The sequence below is a fragment of the Phaethon aethereus genome (assembly GCF_964289735.1).
Source record: "Phaethon aethereus genome assembly, chromosome: 3".
NCBI classification, from domain to species: Eukaryota; Metazoa; Chordata; class Aves; order Phaethontiformes; family Phaethontidae; genus Phaethon; species Phaethon aethereus.
In genome coordinates, this window is record NC_138576.1 from 27,644,660 (window position 1) to 27,661,339 (window position 16,680).

A 16,680-nucleotide genomic window follows, 5' to 3' on the forward strand; every position below is an offset into this window, starting at 1 on the left:
ATTCTGTTTTAATTATTATTAATTTTAGGCATTTCAGTTACAAGCCATAATTTGGGAGCAGTCTGAAAACCTCTATTTTATCTGCTAAGGAAAATTAAAAGCTTATAGTCTTTAAGAATGAGGAAGAAACATTTCATTTGTTTGTCAAGTCCTGCCTTGCATGACTAATTGCACTCAGCAGCAATCCTTTATTTCTTTCGGAATTCTGTGATCAGTGGTGACTAGAATGATTGTGTGTATAGAGATAAATACATTTTATAAACATTATCTATGCATACATGTATAAAACAAAGTTTTCTTTCTACCCAGCAATAGAAACAAAGCATAATACATTTTAAAATGAGTAAAAACAGCCCATGTATATTTGGTTTAAATACTTACCATTCCCCATTGGAAATCTGGGAATCCAGAATACCTTCAGATATTCAGAAAGGATTGAAAGGGGTTGCCAGCGAGTAGATTGAAGACCTAACCAGTAACAGCCTAACAGCCTAACAACTTTGGATGATCCTTTTTCATGTAGGCAGAGTTATTGCTTTTTGCAGCTCCTGGGTGTTTTGGTCTAGTTGGGATGGAAAGAATTTGTTAAGCAAAAAGACATTCTCCTCAGGGTCAATTTTTCTACCTGCAAATGCTAATGGGAAAATACCATGTCTTATCCAAAGTAGCTGAAACATATATGTGCTCATCTTGTAAAAATCCCGACAACTAAATATACACAGGCAAACATAATTATCCTCCATATTGCATAGAAAAATGGTTTTCAGTTCTTAAGATTCAGAAAGTTCAGAATAATTTGAGACCTACTTACATATCCTTTTTACAAGACTGCCTATTTTAAAATATTCTGCTTTAGTTAACTATTTAATTATGCTCTTTAAAAGAAACCCTCTGATAGGCCTCTATGGTATTATCACAGAAATGTGTATATAGTTTTGGAAACAACTAGCAGTATAAGGTAGAAAACTAGAAGGTCCCAATATCTCATAAAAAGAACAAAATAATAAGTGGAAGATTCAGAGTGCTTTTATTTCAGGTTGTTAGTAAACGCATTTTAAATACATGCTTTGTTTCTTCCACTTTATTGAAGTAAAATAGGATGTTCAGTTAGTTGCAGTCAAAATTCAGCTTATTCTGAATAGCTGAACAATTCAGAATAAGCTGCTTGAACGAGACAAGCTTACTGTATGAAGAAGCAATTCATTTGATGTATTGCCAAGGTAAAGAATTAAAACCCCTCCTTACCTTTCCTTGAAACTACCTCTTATTTTCATTGCCCTTTTCCATTCTTGGATGCACTGAGAGTTCTTAACCTGATCTTCAAAGCTCCTTTGATTTAGCGCTTTGGAGATTTTCAAATCCAAAATTAGCATGGGTTTAAGTCTCAGGTGAGTTATCACAGCTCCTCTACAATCATTCCACTGACAACATCATGATAAATGCCTTCAAGTCTTTGAAACTGTAATTAGAATAGTGATGGACAGATGAAATTTTGTTACTCAGAGATTTGTCTTTGTTTCATTTAAAGCAACAAATACAATTAACACATTTGCTGTTGGACTTTTCCCCCATGACTCTTGTCATAAATGGATTTTTTGGGGGTTTTGAAATCTTTGTTAGAATAGAAACTCCCCAGCGATTACTGGACTTAATATTTTTAAATTATCATCTTTGTAGAATATAGAATTTCATTTGAAAGTCTTAAAAATTAATCATGTTCCCTGTAAATAAAGTCTCAAACCTTGAAATTGAAAGTTTTAATACAAATTTATAATGAGTGGGAAGAAAAATTTAGTTGCTCTGTGTGTGACCAAAAACTCTCGTAGCATTCAGAAAATGTTTTGAGGTAGATGCTTTCCTAAGAAATAGCCAGAATGTTTTCACGAGCTGTAGAGACCAGAGACCAGAGACATGCCTCAGGAAATGCCTCAGCTTCCTGTTATCTGGAAGTACACTGGCTGAGTTCAGCCTAATTCTGGATACTCAGGCTCTGAGTTTAACCCTGTCAAGTGTAATGTGATGGGAAAATGAACACAACAGATAAAGCAATTACTTATCCATACTTATGTCAACTTTGTAAGTTGATAACTATGAATGATATAGATAATAAAGATAGATAATATAGATAATAAATATCTATATCATAATAAAAACCTGAACATTGCTGCAAAACAGAAAAATTATAAAATTGCACTGTCCAACCTCTCTGATCCTTACTCAATCTCACTTTTTCTATGTCATGTATTTTGTCAGTGCCAGTCTCTTCTGCCAGTGCCACTCCAGAGAATTCATTGTGAATCAAGATGGATGAAGCCAGTCACCAGCCCCTGTCCAAATGTTTTCCCTAGTACTGCATTACAGTTGGATTGTTCATTAACAAAATCTCAGTTCTTAACATCTGCCAAAGCTGTGTTCTCACTTGCACTTCTCTCCCATGTATTTCAAGTAGTAGAGGTTCAATTCTGTTTTAAGGACACATACTCTCTCCAGAACTTTGTTGTTAGTATCAATGAAGTTATTGGTATTAATCACTGAGGGTTATACCTCTCTTGGGAAGAATGACCACATTTACTCATATGCCAACTGGAGACCAATTATTTTTACCCAAATCTTAAAAAAATTAGTATAGTTTTTTTTTATCTCAACAAATGTTCACAAAAATGTGAGCAAATATTCTCTTCATTTTGTCAGAAAATAAGTCAGACACTTTTTAGCTAAAAGAAATAAAAAGACCTGTAGCCTTTCACCAGCTTTCCTGTAGAAAATGTAGATAAAACTAGCAAATAGCTGATTTCCCTCAAAAATTTTCTGCTGCGAATATGCCCATTTCACAAGCCATTTTTGCTAAATAGAGCCTGTTGACAGCCTTGGTAATTTCTTGATCTTATTCAGTGTGAACTTTCATGCATCATTAATGAGATGAAGGCACTACATGACAAGTGCTGAAACACATTTTCCAGTAGTCCAGAAGACTACTGAAATGGAAACTTAATCATAAACATCATGCATATGAATTGAAGCAAATGCTTTCCAGTTGAAGATATGAGACATATACACTTTTCAAGAATGAGGGACTCTAAATTTATTTGAAATATGACAGTTGTAAAATAGTTAAAAGCTTGAAATAAAACTGCAAAAATGTTTAAGCAAGTTTCTTATCAACTTTCTTTATTTAAAATCTGAACAGGGTTGTATCCTATGCTTGTTATCCATCATTTTGGAACAGTCACCTGCAGCCTTCGGGTGAAAATCACTGTTATGTGTCAAGTGAATATGGAAAAAACTATACAAACGGGCCATGTCCCAATGCTTTGGAAGAATCCAATAGGTTATACCGGTGTGCCTCTCACTACAGGGTCTCCTCAAAAGTAAGTTCATTCTGTTCACCCATTGCCTCACCCATTTTTCTCCTTTGGTGCTTGAAAATTATCTGACATATGGAAATATATTCATTTTACTTGAAGATTAGAGCTGTGAATTTCCATTATTTCCAATATTTCCAAAATTATATTTTCAGAAGAACTTAAATTCTCTATAGTTTCTCAGTTTTTCACTATCTCTTTAAAGGTGCTGCTTTGTGGTCCTATATAAATTAGAGATAGAAAAGAAAGTATGCAGTCATAACTGTGCAGTAGTACTTCTTAAACATGTTTCTGAAGGTTTTTTTTCATTTCATCGCAGCTGATGGAGTGCAACTGATGCCAAGGGGCAAAAGGATTCTTGCTCATGAGCTGGCAGGCCTCATTGAGAGGGCTTTAAACTAGATTTGGAGAGGGGAGGGGCTAAAACCGGGCTCACTAGAGTTGAACCTAGGGGGAGGTTCAACGTGCCAGAGTTGAAATCGATAGCCCAGCTCAGGTGCATCTACACCAATGCACGCAGCATGGGCACCAAACAGGAGGAGCTGGAAGCCATTGTGCAGCACGACAGCTATGACGTAGTTGCCATCACAGAAACATGGTGGGATGCTTCTCATGACTGGAGTGCTGCAATGGATGGCTATAAGCTCTTCCAAACGGATAGGCAGGGAAGGAGAGGCAGTGGGGTGGCTCTGTATGTTAGGGAGTGTTTTGATTGCATAGAAATCGAAGATTGTGAAGACCAAGTAGAGTGCTTGTGGGTAAGGATGAGGGGGAAGGCCAATGAGGCAGACATCCTGCTGGGAGTCTGTTACAGGCCCCCCAACCAGGATGAAGAGACGGATGAGACATTCTATAAGCGACTGGCGGAGGTCTCGCATTCGCTGGCCCTTGTTCTTGTGGGGGACTTCAACCTACCGGACATCTGCTGGAAGTATAACACGGCAGAGAGGAAACAGTCGAGGAGGTTCCTGGAGTGTGTGGAGGATAACTTCCTGACACAGCTGGTGAGTGAGCCCACCAGGGGAGGTGCCTTGCTGGACCTGCTGTTTACAAACAGAGAAGGACTGGTGAGAGATGTGGTGGTCGGAGGCCGTCTTGGGCTTAGCGACCATGACATGATAGAATTCTCGGTTGTGAGGGAAGTAAGAAGAGGGGTCAGCAAAACTGCTATCATGCACTTCCGGAGGGCAGACTTTGGCCTGTTCAGGTCACTGGTTGAGAGAGTCCCTTGGGAGACAGTCCTGAAGGACAAAGGGGTCCAGGAAGGCTGGACAGTCTTCAAGAAGGAAATCTTAAAGGCACAGGAGCAGACGGTCCCCATGTGCTGTAAGAAGAGCTGGCGGGCAAGGCAACCGGCCTGGCTGAACAGGGAGATTTTGCTGGGACTCAGGGAAAAGAGGAGAGTTTATCACCTCTGGAAGAAGGGGCAGGCAACTCACAAAGAGTACAAGGATCTTGTTAGGTCAAGCAGGGACAAAATTAGAAAGGCAAAAGTCCAGCTAGAGCTCAGTCTGGCCACAGTCATAAAGGATAATAATAAAAAATGTTTTTACAAATATATTAACAACAAAAAGAGAGGCAAGGAGAATCTCCATCCCCTACTGGATATGGCGGGGAACATTGTCTCCAAGGACGAGGACAAGGCTGAGGTACTTAATGCCTTCTTTGCCTCAGTCTTTAATAGCCAGTCCAGGTATCTGCAGGGTATTCAGCCCCCTGAGCTGGAAGATGGGGATTGAGAGCACAATGTACTCCTCATAATCCAGGAGGAATCAGTCAAGGACATGCTAAACCACCTGGACACCCACAAGTCTATGGGGCCTGATGAGATCCACCCGAGAGTACTGAGAGAGCTGGCGGAGGAGCTTGCCAAGCCACTCTCCATCATTTATCAGCAGTCGTGGTTAACAGGGGAGGTCCCAGAAGACTGGAGGCTTGCCAATGTGACGCCCGTCTACAAGAAAGGCCGGAAGGAGGATCCTGGGAACTACAGGCCTGTCAGCCTGACCTCTGTACCAGGGAAGATTATGGAGCGGTTGGTCTTGAGAGTGCTCACAGGGCATCTGCAGGACAACCAAGGGGTCAGGACCAGCCAGCATGGGTTCATGAAAGGCAGGTCCTGCTTGACCAACCTGATCTCCTTCTATGACCAGGTGACCCGCCTAGTGGATGAGGGAAAGACTGTGGATGTTGTCTACCTGGACTTCAGTAAAGCCTTTGACAGCGTCTCCCACAGCATTCTCCTGGAGAAACTGGCGGCTCGTGGCTTAGACAGGTTTACTCTTCGCTGGGTGAGGAACTGGCTGGATGGCCGAGCCCAGAGAGTTGTGGTGAACGGCGTTAAATCCAGCTGGCGGCCGGTCACAAGCGGTGTTCCCCAGGGCTCAGTTCTGGGGCCGGTCTTGTTCAATATCTTTATAGATGATCTGGATGAGGGAATTGAGTGCTCCCTCAGTAAGTTTGCAGATGACACCAAGTTGGGTGGGAGTGTTGATCTGCTGGAGGGTAGGAGGGCTCTGCAGAGGGATCTGGACAGGCTGGATCAATGGGCCGAGGTCAACTGTATGAGGTTTAATAAGGCCAAGTGCCGGGTCCTGCACTTTGGCCACAACAACCCCATGCAACACTACAGGCTTGGGGAGGAGTGGCTAGAGAGCAGCCCGGCGGAAAGGGACCTGGGGGTGCTGGTTGACAGCAGGCTGAACATGAGCCGGCAGTGTGCCCAGGTGGCCAAGAAGGCCAACAGCGTCCTGGCCTGTATCAGGAATAGTGTGGCCAGCAGGAGTAGGGAAGTGATTGTGCCCCTGTACTCGGCACTGGTGAGGCCACACCTTGAATACTGTGTTCAGTTTTGGGCCCCTCACTACAAGAAGGATGCTGAGGTGCTGGAGCGTGTCCAGAGAAGGGCAACGAAGCTGGTGAGGGGTCTGGAGCACAAGTCTTCTGAGGAGCGGCTGAGGGAACTGGGGTTGTTTAGTCTGGAGAAGAGGAGTCTGAGGGAAGACCTTATCGCTCTCTACAAGTACCTGAAAGGGGGTTGTGGCGACGAGGGTGTTGGTCTCTTCTCCCAAGTAACTAGTGATAGGACAAGAGGAAATGTCCTCAAGTTGCGCCAGGAGAGGTTTAGATTGGATATTAGGAAAAATGTCTTCACTGAGAGTGTGGTCAGGCATTGGAACAGGCTGCCCAGGGAGGTGGTGGAGTCGCCATCTCTGGAAGTGTTCAAAAAACGTGTGGATGTGGCGCTTCGGGACATGGTTTAGGGGACATGGTGGCGCTGGATTAATGGTTGGACTTGATGATCTTAAAGGTCCTTTCCAACCTAGTGATTCTGTGATTCTGTGATTTGGTAAACCAAATATTCTCTAGCAGATATACAAGTACAATGGTACATATATACCATACATATATATATGTACAGAATGATAAATTAGTATGACTTTTAATTTTATTTAATAGAATGTATTATCTGTCTTCCTTTGCCCTTGCTGCTGCTGCTCTCACCTGCCCTCAGGAAACAAATATAATGAAAGAAATCATGGACAAAGGACCAGTGCAAGGTATGGTAAGTTTGGAAGATGATATTAATTATTATTGAAATAATTAACGTGTGCAATGTCCTTGTATCAAAATATTAAAAACCACAAATTGCATTCCACAGTGAATAAAACAGACATATGCACTGTAGTTTATCTAGGGATGTTTGGTGGGCAGGTAATGCCCCTAAAGGCAGCTATACTGCATCAGAGTCCATAATGAGTAAAATGACCTTGAGCTGGACGTGCTGAAAATTTGCACAAAATCTGTGTGCTGGAAATGTGTCTTTTTCCCATGACAGTTCTTTGCTTATTGATAAAATAGCTACTTGGGTCTGTGCAGGAGGAGTTAAGTGTTAGGAAAGCTCTGCTCTCTAGGGCTGGGATTGATTTCCCCTCTGGCCAAGGCCAACCCACGAACCCTGCGCTCCTCTGAAGGCAGAATGCTGCAGCACATGGGCCCTCCAGCAAACCATTCAGTGCTGGAATACTCCAATAATTTCCCCTTTCACAGCCCAAAGGTGTTTGTTGGTTGTGGAGGGCTATCAGTTTTGAATTTTTCTGCTGAACCTTGCAACAAAGATCCCAGATCTCTTAGAGAAATAAAGAGACTTCAGCAATGAGTGAGGGACTGCGAAGGAGTTGTTTAGCCTGAACACTCTATGGTTGCATCCACGGATGGTGCTGGCAGCCCCTGAAAGTGCAGGTTCCTTCTGACACCCCAGGCCAGTGCAACTGAAGACGTTGAGGAATGTGGTGTTTGGGGCAATGGGGAAAGGTCATTGTGTGGGATGCACGCACCTCTTGGATGGATGGCTGATGCAAAACCAAAGCATTTTACTTCAGGGGACTTCTGCATTTCTACTGCCCTCAGTTATGTAATGAATTATCATAACCTCCAATTTATTATTGAAATGGTCTTGATTATTAGATTTAATTAATTTCAGTGTGTCATGGAGGTGAAAATACTTCTTAAAGCTCTTTACATGGGCAGTTGCAATTAATAGGAAGCTCAGACTTACCGAGATCAATACCACCAGTCTTTTTTGTTCTGCCAAAGTTTGTTTGCTCAAGGAAAATATTCTTTCCCATGCTGCATTTGATCTAGAAGTGAATGAAGTATTTTCCACTGGCTTTAGGAAAATTAAAAAATTAGGATCCTCAAGATAAAATTTCACACTGCTCTCTAATATTGCATTTGTAGTCTATGTATACACAGTTTGCTGCATTAATCTGTCAGTACTAAATCTTTCCCAGAAAATAATCCATATTCAGCCATTTTCTAAATTTTAACCACTGAATCATTCATATGACTTTCTGAAATGTCAATGCTTTTTCAGAGGAAGTGTCTGTATCAGGTTAAGGTAATGTTGTATGTGGAGAATCAAGACCTGAAGAAGAGTGTGTAACTGAGAGTGTGTATCACTGAGTGAAGTCACTTTCCATTTTTTCTTTTTGCTATAATGGGATTTTTAAATGAGGCACAGTTATGACCCAATAATTTGTCACTGATTCACTCTTCTATATTCCCGTACTACAAATGCAATCAGGGCATAACTCTAATTTTAAAACCATGTCAGACTTTTTTTTTTCCAAAACATCCTGCAAATGATCTTCAGTTAATGAAAGAGATTTTTTCCATTATTCATTTACTTGTCATTCCTCAAGAACTTACAGAGTACTTATGGCAAGTCTTATCTAATATACTAAGTAATGTTTAATAGCTGGAAAGCATTCAAGATCCTTTCAAGATCATGATGCAGAAAGTTATCCGGCTTGATGATGAATGTACTTGGATTTTTGTGTATATTCAAAGTTAAGAAAAATATGGTTTTTAACAATTGTGAAACAGTAGCTGTGGGAACGTAATTGAAAACTTTGTTATACAGCTTTCGAGTTTGGATGACAATTTCTCTCTGACATACATCGTTGTTTTACATGGTACAGGCCCTTAGCAATTAGCACTATCACATGCAAATGATGAAACATTATTTTTTTAAAAAAATAATTTTCAAATAAACATAGTGAAGATTCATTAATGCTTTGAAAATATTCAAATGGGCAATCTAGTATTGCCCATTCATCTTCTTTTTTAAATGGATTTTAGGAAATACTCTGATATTTTTAGTGCTGATGCAGGAAAATGCTTTTTGTCACATTAGTTGGTCTCAACCAAAAGAAAAGCTAACAGATTGTTGGCAATACATCAAAGTTTTGACCCTACAAAACTTATAATTTCAGCTATCATGATCTTGGAAAAAGAGAATGTATAATTTGCTGACACAAGAAAAAGATCTGGAGAAAGCAGTAGGCTACATCAATGTACAGTGCTACACTTAGTTCCTTTTGTAGCAAATACTAGTTTTTTGTATCTTGTTATGTCTTAGAGACACAAATTCTTACTGAAGAATTTTATGCAGAGGAATCCATAGTGGAATGAATCTTATAATCTACTGCATTTATATGCATAGAACTGACAGCTCAGCATTACTGAGGTAATTCATGTGTGAGCTACAGTCAACCTTATGGTAACTGCTACCTCTTGTGATTCATTAATAATTAATCCATTCATTTTGGAAAATGCAAAGTCTCTTCTATGTGGGAAGGAACACAGTTGGCTGGTGGTGTGTCATCATCTCATCCTGTCCAAATCATGGTCCATACCAGGACAAAATCAGTGAATAAATAAAAATATCTGAGTGCTTGATTTTGAATTATCATCTCTCTGCCCACTCAATGCTTCATGAACTCAGCCCACTTAACTCCAATACTGTACCATAATTTAGCTCCTGATTGCAGGGTATATATACAGACATATACATATGCATAAGTATATATATTTACCTATATATACAAATACATATACATATGTACAAACACAGACTAAATGTAGATATAATATGCAATCATGGATGAACTTCCTCTCATGTGGACTAAAGTTAGTTTGGAAAAACAGTTCAAAATATTCTATTTCATTTCAACACAAATAATATAGGTATGATGTTTCTTCACAGAGCCAAGAACGTGTGTTTGATTTCGAGTTGCTGATAAAGAATAAATTGTTTTCTGAAACTGGACCTTGATTTCAAAGAACAATGTGATTTAGAAATGAAACTACCTTTTCCTGTCTCGGCCTGATGATAGATGAGATGTTGTAACCTCAAACCTCCCATGGGTGAAGTGAATTTTGCAGTCTTGCACTCGCCCATCTTTCTTTGCCTCCTTTTGGCCAAGGCATCAAAACAAGATCCAGGGAAGCCTCTACAGTAATGTTTTGAATGACTCGTCTGCTTCACTTCTCCTCTGACACCCTCACCTGGACTAAGGACAGTGGGAGTCTTCTTCCCCCTTTCTGTTCCCTTGTAGCACTTTAAAGCTGTCCCTCCTCAGGCTCCTCTGTGGCTCAGAAAACTCAACAGCTGATATTTTACATAGCGGTATAGGAACATCCATGGAGTTCAGCTCCTAGCTCCATCCACTGCTGAGCCTGGGGACAGAGGGATGAGGGAAACCTTTGCAGAGAGCTCTAACAGAGTCCTGAGCCTGCAGCTGGAAACCAAGAATAAATTTTGTGCTATTTTCCACTTGGTCTGTTGCTGTCAATATGTGTGAGCTGTGGTTCTGCAGGCAGCTCAGCAGAGCCTGTAACATTATTCATTAAAAGCATGTAACTTTTTTTCTGATTTAGCTTTTTTTCTGATTTGACTGATATAGCTCTCAGCCAGACCTGCCGCCTAGGTAGCATCATGGCTTATATTTTTCGCCAGGTTTACTGGGCAAATGGGCTCATTTGACCATATTTTGAGCTATTCTCTTTCATCCCCTGAAATTTGGGAATATTTTCTCTTTTCAGCCAAGTATGATAGAGGCCAAGAGGTTGTAAGATAGTTAATTTCCTTCAAGTTTAGGAAAAACCTTAGGTACAAAAAAGAAATTTGAAAGTGTGCCAGACAGAAAAAACTGCAGCATGAGCTCACCTTAGTGGATACCGCAGATTTATACCAGGCACATATGTTATAAATGCTCCAACCACATAAAAATGGTCAGTGAAACTTGTACTTTATGGGACTCCCAAGGTGTAAGACTTTAGGAAACTGGATTTCACTAATTCTCATGTTCCAAGATGTGTGGCGGTCTAAGACTGTTAAAATCATGAATTAAAAGTAAGTTGGAGTTAAGCTTGTATTTAATGTTTCTGATTCACTGGAATCTAAAGGTAATGTAGACCTGGAAAATACTTTCATTTCTCTGGATCTGGTAGCCCACCAGATAGCAAAGTAAAAGGTACAAATGTGGAAAAAAAACGTAAACCCAAACATTTTTCTTAAAAAACAAGTGAATGATATTTCTTGGGAAATAATGAATAGACATAAAATGCAAATTGTGACCTTCATTCTCTTGCACAAAATTTCCAGTTCATCAGCTCTTTGGCCTTCCATTTTTATGGGCACAAAATTTTTTTTCCCCCACACTTTTGGCTGAAAGTCAGGATGAACATATATATAGACAATTTAGTTTTCCATAAGGAGGTTGCTGTGTACTTAATGAACTCTATTTGAGTTTCAGAAAAAAGCATACCTATCACTCCATTATATTTCAGAGGATATACATTATCTGTTAAATACTTTTCTTGAATATGTAGATGCTTGTCAGAACTGAGGATTTTATCATGAACCTTGAGACTTTTTTTATTCAATTGGATTTCACTGGAATTGAGAAAACTTATGTAAACCTACACGAGGCAATATTTCTTCTTACTGTGTTGGAAGAAGTCCATGATAGGGAGTTTCCATGACAGGGAAACACAAATAAATTTGCAAGAGACCTTTGAGAGAACTCTGTTGGAATATTTCCCTCAGTTCACTTACAGTAGGGAACTTCTGAGCAATTAATGAATTTAGTATAATTACAAAGTACACTTATGCAGACCAACAGGAAACAAAAATATCACTGGTAAAATGCAAGGAGCAAACAAGAATAAAAGCAATATTTGCTGACTGTGCTGATTTTTTCTTATTGTTTTTTTAGCTATAATGAAAGTGTATGAAGACTTTTTCCTTTACAAAGAAGGAATCTATAAACACTCCCAGAAAACAGGATCTAAATGGAAAACTCATTCAGTCAAACTCCTTGGGTGAGTAAAGCGTATTCTTTTACCCTTTTCCCCTTCTAGTCCTGAATGTAGTAAAATGTCAGTTACCAGTTTGGAACCTGGTAGTTTCACTATCAGCAGTGGAGCACTGTTAGTTCCCAATATAAGACTGTTGTTTCTTTTTTTTTGTATTTGAGAATTTTAGAGAACATTTGAAAGAGGTGTAAACCCATCGTCTTTTAATCTACTCTAACATTTGCTCTAATACTTCAAATGTACTGGCTTATAAAATAAAATGTTTTGCTGAGTATTCACAAATATTCCCTGTTGTGAACAAAACTGACACAATTTCCTCCAAGCATGCCACCAAGCAGAATGCAAATGGGAACATAAAAATTGCCTATGGCTTCCTAATTACCAAGCACATCTTACTGGCACGGCAGCCTGGCTCTCAGGACCCCAACAGAAGTCAACTGTTGCTGGGATGCTGCTGATTTTATTTGGGATGCACAAGAAATATACACTTAGGACTGAAATTGCTGCAGAAGAGTGTGTATAATACTCATAATATAATGAGTAATATGTTAATATAATACACACTAGTGGATTTCCCTTCAAATGTAGACCAGTGCCACTATATTAAGATGACAAGTATCTAATAATACATACACTTGAATTACAGAACACACCACGGGGCTTTAATCTTTGACATGGAGGGAATATTCAAGGATGAGTTTATTACATCACCGAGTGAGTAGGAGTAGTTACACAGAGAAATGACTGGAGAGTCTCAAACCAATATTTTATAGGTGATCTAGAATATCAAATAAATAATGATTCAGGCCTGTGCTAGGATGACTACTGACAGTATCTTCAACATAAGGTTCAAGAAAATGAAGTCACAAAATAAGGTGCATTTTGTGTTTGTGCTTTTAGTGAAGATATCTTTGTAAAGGACATAGAAATGCCTATGGTTGTGGAAACTGCTGGCTATGAATTACAGGAGTGTGCCTGATAATGGCACAGCAGCAAAGAGAAGCAGCAGGCTTATTCAAGATCAGCCCCGACCACATAATGTTGCAAGAAGTGTTGGCTCAGACTCGTAGAGGAAAAGCTCCTAAAGTGTGTTTATAGTGAATGTCGTGAAGCAATGAAAGAGAGAAACTGGAATTTAGTGTGGAAGAATGAAGGACTGAATTAGGAAAAAGATGTTTATGAAGGACAGCTGGTATGTACCGGTTTATGTGTATGCATTTAAAGTATATCTGAAGGGCCATGAGAAACCAATTAAGTTGGACACAAAAATTTGCAATACAATTTGAATATCTCCATTCAGTGATGAGTTGCTGTGAGGCTGAGTGCAGCTGTTGGGAGGGCTATGAAGCATGTTTGGTGCAAGCGTAGGATGATGACAGCTTTTCCCTCAGACATGCTGCCCCAAATACATGCTGAATAACCTACTGAGACGAGTGATGAAGCCAGCATGGCACAGGGGTACAAAATGGTGGCTGAGGAGGGAGAGAGGAGGAGGGCTATTGATGTGCTGAAGTGGATGTTGATTTAAATGGGAACTTACAGGCTGTGCAAGGAAAAGGTAGCAGCCCTTAAACAAGGAGCTCCTCATGGGCAAAAACCTGAACACTTTGACTGAGAGCGGCAGCTCCCTGCAGAGGATCGTGTTGAATAGTCAGTACAAAACACTGAGTAGGAGTAAAGCCAAGTGGTCTGATATACTGAAGAAGGGCATGAAAAGTGAAGGAAAAAGAAGAAAACTGAGCGTGATGATATTTAAGAAACCTCAGCCTGACTTGGAGTTTAATATATGGAAAATGCATTTTCTTACTAATTTTCATTGAACATTGCTGAAGTATCCAGTAGATCCAACAATATAAAGAATTACCCATCCTTTCATTGTCTAATGCATGTGTTCTGACTTCTGAGATTATGCCATATAAAAATATTTGCAGAGGTGATTCAAGTTTGACAAGTTGGAGGCTGTTTGAGACCAAGGCTAGGTGTACTTGGGTTTCTAGCAGTGATAAATCCAGTCATAAAATGTGATTCTGCACCATGAAGTCTAAAACACTCTTTTGTATAAATGTTAAGTCTTCAGGATTAAGTTATCACTTTTTCATTAGTTTGAATTAATTTGAATGTAAAATATGTGTCCCTGGTCTTTGCCACTCACATATAGCTTGGGTGGGTTTTTTTGAGCAAAGGATAATGCAGACTCCTGGACCTAAATAAAAAACTCATGAGAATCTCATTAAATTTGGACTTCAAATAAAAATATTAATGACTATTTGCATCCTGCTTAGCTAAGCTGGTTCCTAGAGAGAGAAAAAGGACTGGAGACATGCTGATACACACGGTAAAAAATGCAGTTTTGTGTGGGTTGATGTTTATTGTAGTCTGGTTTTTTTTTTTATAACCCCTTCTGTAAAAGAGATTCATTATTTATAAAAGGCAGCCATAATAATGAATGACCACATTAAACTGATATTTGTAATCTCTGAAACATTTTTGAGAATGCCTTAAACTGCTCATGAATTGTACAATATATCAGGTGATGGAGTCATAAAATGGAAATAAATTTTGGTGAAACTTGCAATAGATACTTGTACAAAACCAGAAATGCACATAGAAAATCCCTAACTGATCATTGGATCATAAGGATTGTAAGTGCATTGTCTGGCTTCTCTTGTTCTGCAACTTGAAATTGCTAGTTATTTTCTATCACTTGAACAAAGGCTTCTTATTTATAAAATGAGCTCTGATAGGATTATGAGTCTATCTCCAGCGAGGTACTGTGTGACCTCAGGCTCCAGGAGAGAAATGGGAGAAGACAGAACAGCATGGAAGCAGGAGAGGAAAATGTGGAACAGCCAGGTGGAGGGTGTTGCAGGTAGTAGACCATTAGGGTTTGATCATGGTGTTTAGGGACAGTGAAATAGGGCTTTCAGCAACCTGAAGGCAGGATGGACTGACCCCACTGACATTTAGAGAGAGCAGGATCTCTCAAGCAGTTTCTGTATCGGTATTCCAGAGACAAGGATGTAAGCAGAAAAAGTGAGTAATGGAGACTGGAATTCGTAACAGCTAAGTTTTTATGTCTAAAAGTTAGATTCCTATGTCTCTGCAAGCCAGTCAAGGTTCCCTTTATCTTCTATGGATATTCATCTGCTCTATCCTAGCTATCTATCTTAAGGTGAGTTGAATTGCTTTGTTGGATCTTATATCTCTTTGCTGACTATAAAAGAACCTGTGGGGTAACATCAGACTTGCACAGTTAACATTAAAATGTCTAGGTTAGACAAGAGGAATCCCACTTATAATGGCATCATAAAGTAGTTTAAAAACAAAATGACGGTCTGACTGGTACATAATATTTATAGTGAGATAGTGTCTTCAGGACGTCTTGTGTAAGTATGTTTGTGTGTATGTACACACACACATAGATCTATGTGTGTACCCACATAGAATTACAACTCTTAATGACACTAGAATGAAAACAAGATAGAGAGGCACAATGAAACTGCAACTGGCAAGTGGGATTAAGGAAAGAACATTAGACAAAGTTTGGTAATTTTAACTTTTTCAGCTTCACTCTGTTATTTATAGAAGACTAATGACTGAAAAATGACATGTGAAACTGTCATCTTTATGTCACGATCTCTTTGTAATAAAAGCAGACTGAATTCACATCAAAGATGAACTCGGTAGCAGATTTATCTCTCAGGTTTATACATTTAAGCTAGGGTTGCTGAACAAACCTGACAGGTCTGTTCTATAACAGATTCTCTGTAAAATTGGCGCATCTTTTTTTTTTTTTTAATCATCTTTTCCTTCTACTCCTCTGGCTATCTTAGTTCCACCTAGGAAAAGATGACAGAAGAGGAATGTAGTGTCCATAGGGAAAGAAAATATGAGGCAGATTTGTTGATGGTGTAAAGATGCCAAAGTCTATTCAGCAAGAGGAAGTACATGGGCTTAAACGGTTCTAGTTCAAATATATCTCTTTTCAAAGTTAGGCATTGTAATGTAAAGTATCCATCATTAATGTTCACAGCCTGTTCAGACAAATCTTCTCTCAGATTCTTCAGTATTGGTACCAGCCTATGATATCTGATCCATACCTTCATTCAAAAAGCTGTATCTGCTGATCCCCTGACGGTGAACAATTCAGAAAGGCCCCAAAAGCCCAAGTCTTTGGTAACAATGAAATCTATGGACTGTCACCTTAAGGCTTGGAGGGGACTTGAATAATTTTATTAAAAGCCTTAGATACTGTTTCATGCGTGTCATGGTTTAACTACAGCCGGCAATTTAGCACCACCCAGCTTCTTGCTCACTCCCCCCACGGTAGGATGGAGGAGAGATCAGACGAGTAAAATGAGAAAACTTGTGGGCTGAAATAAAGACAGATTAATAAGTAAAGCAAAAGCTGCACACGCAAGCAAAGCAAAACAAGGAATTCATTCACCACTCCCCATGGGCAGGCAGGTGTTCAGCCATCTTCAGGGAAGCAGGGCTCCATCACGTGTAATGGTTTCTTGGGAAGACAAACGCCATCACTCCAAACGTCCTCCCTTCCTTCTTCTTCCCCCAGCTTTATATATGCTGAGAATGATGTAATATGGTATGGAAAATCCCTTTGGTCAGTTGGGATCAGCTGCTCCAGCTGTGTCCC

The 16,680-nt window shown here is 39.6% G+C and overlaps 1 protein-coding gene across 1 annotated transcript in view; it reads left to right on the forward strand.

Annotated features, from left to right (window-relative positions):
* The window catches only part of TINAG (tubulointerstitial nephritis antigen), a gene marked incomplete at both ends in the record, with an annotated part of 56,006 nt that overhangs the window by 26,475 nt on the left and 12,851 nt on the right, over window positions 1-16,680 (forward strand). The window contains 3 exons of the mRNA XM_081998123.1: window positions 3,188-3,368; window positions 6,877-6,922; window positions 11,927-12,032. Coding sequence (XP_081854249.1) covers window positions 3,188-3,368; window positions 6,877-6,922; window positions 11,927-12,032 — 333 coding nt within the window. The remainder of the gene's footprint in view (window positions 1-3,187; window positions 3,369-6,876; window positions 6,923-11,926; window positions 12,033-16,680) is intronic.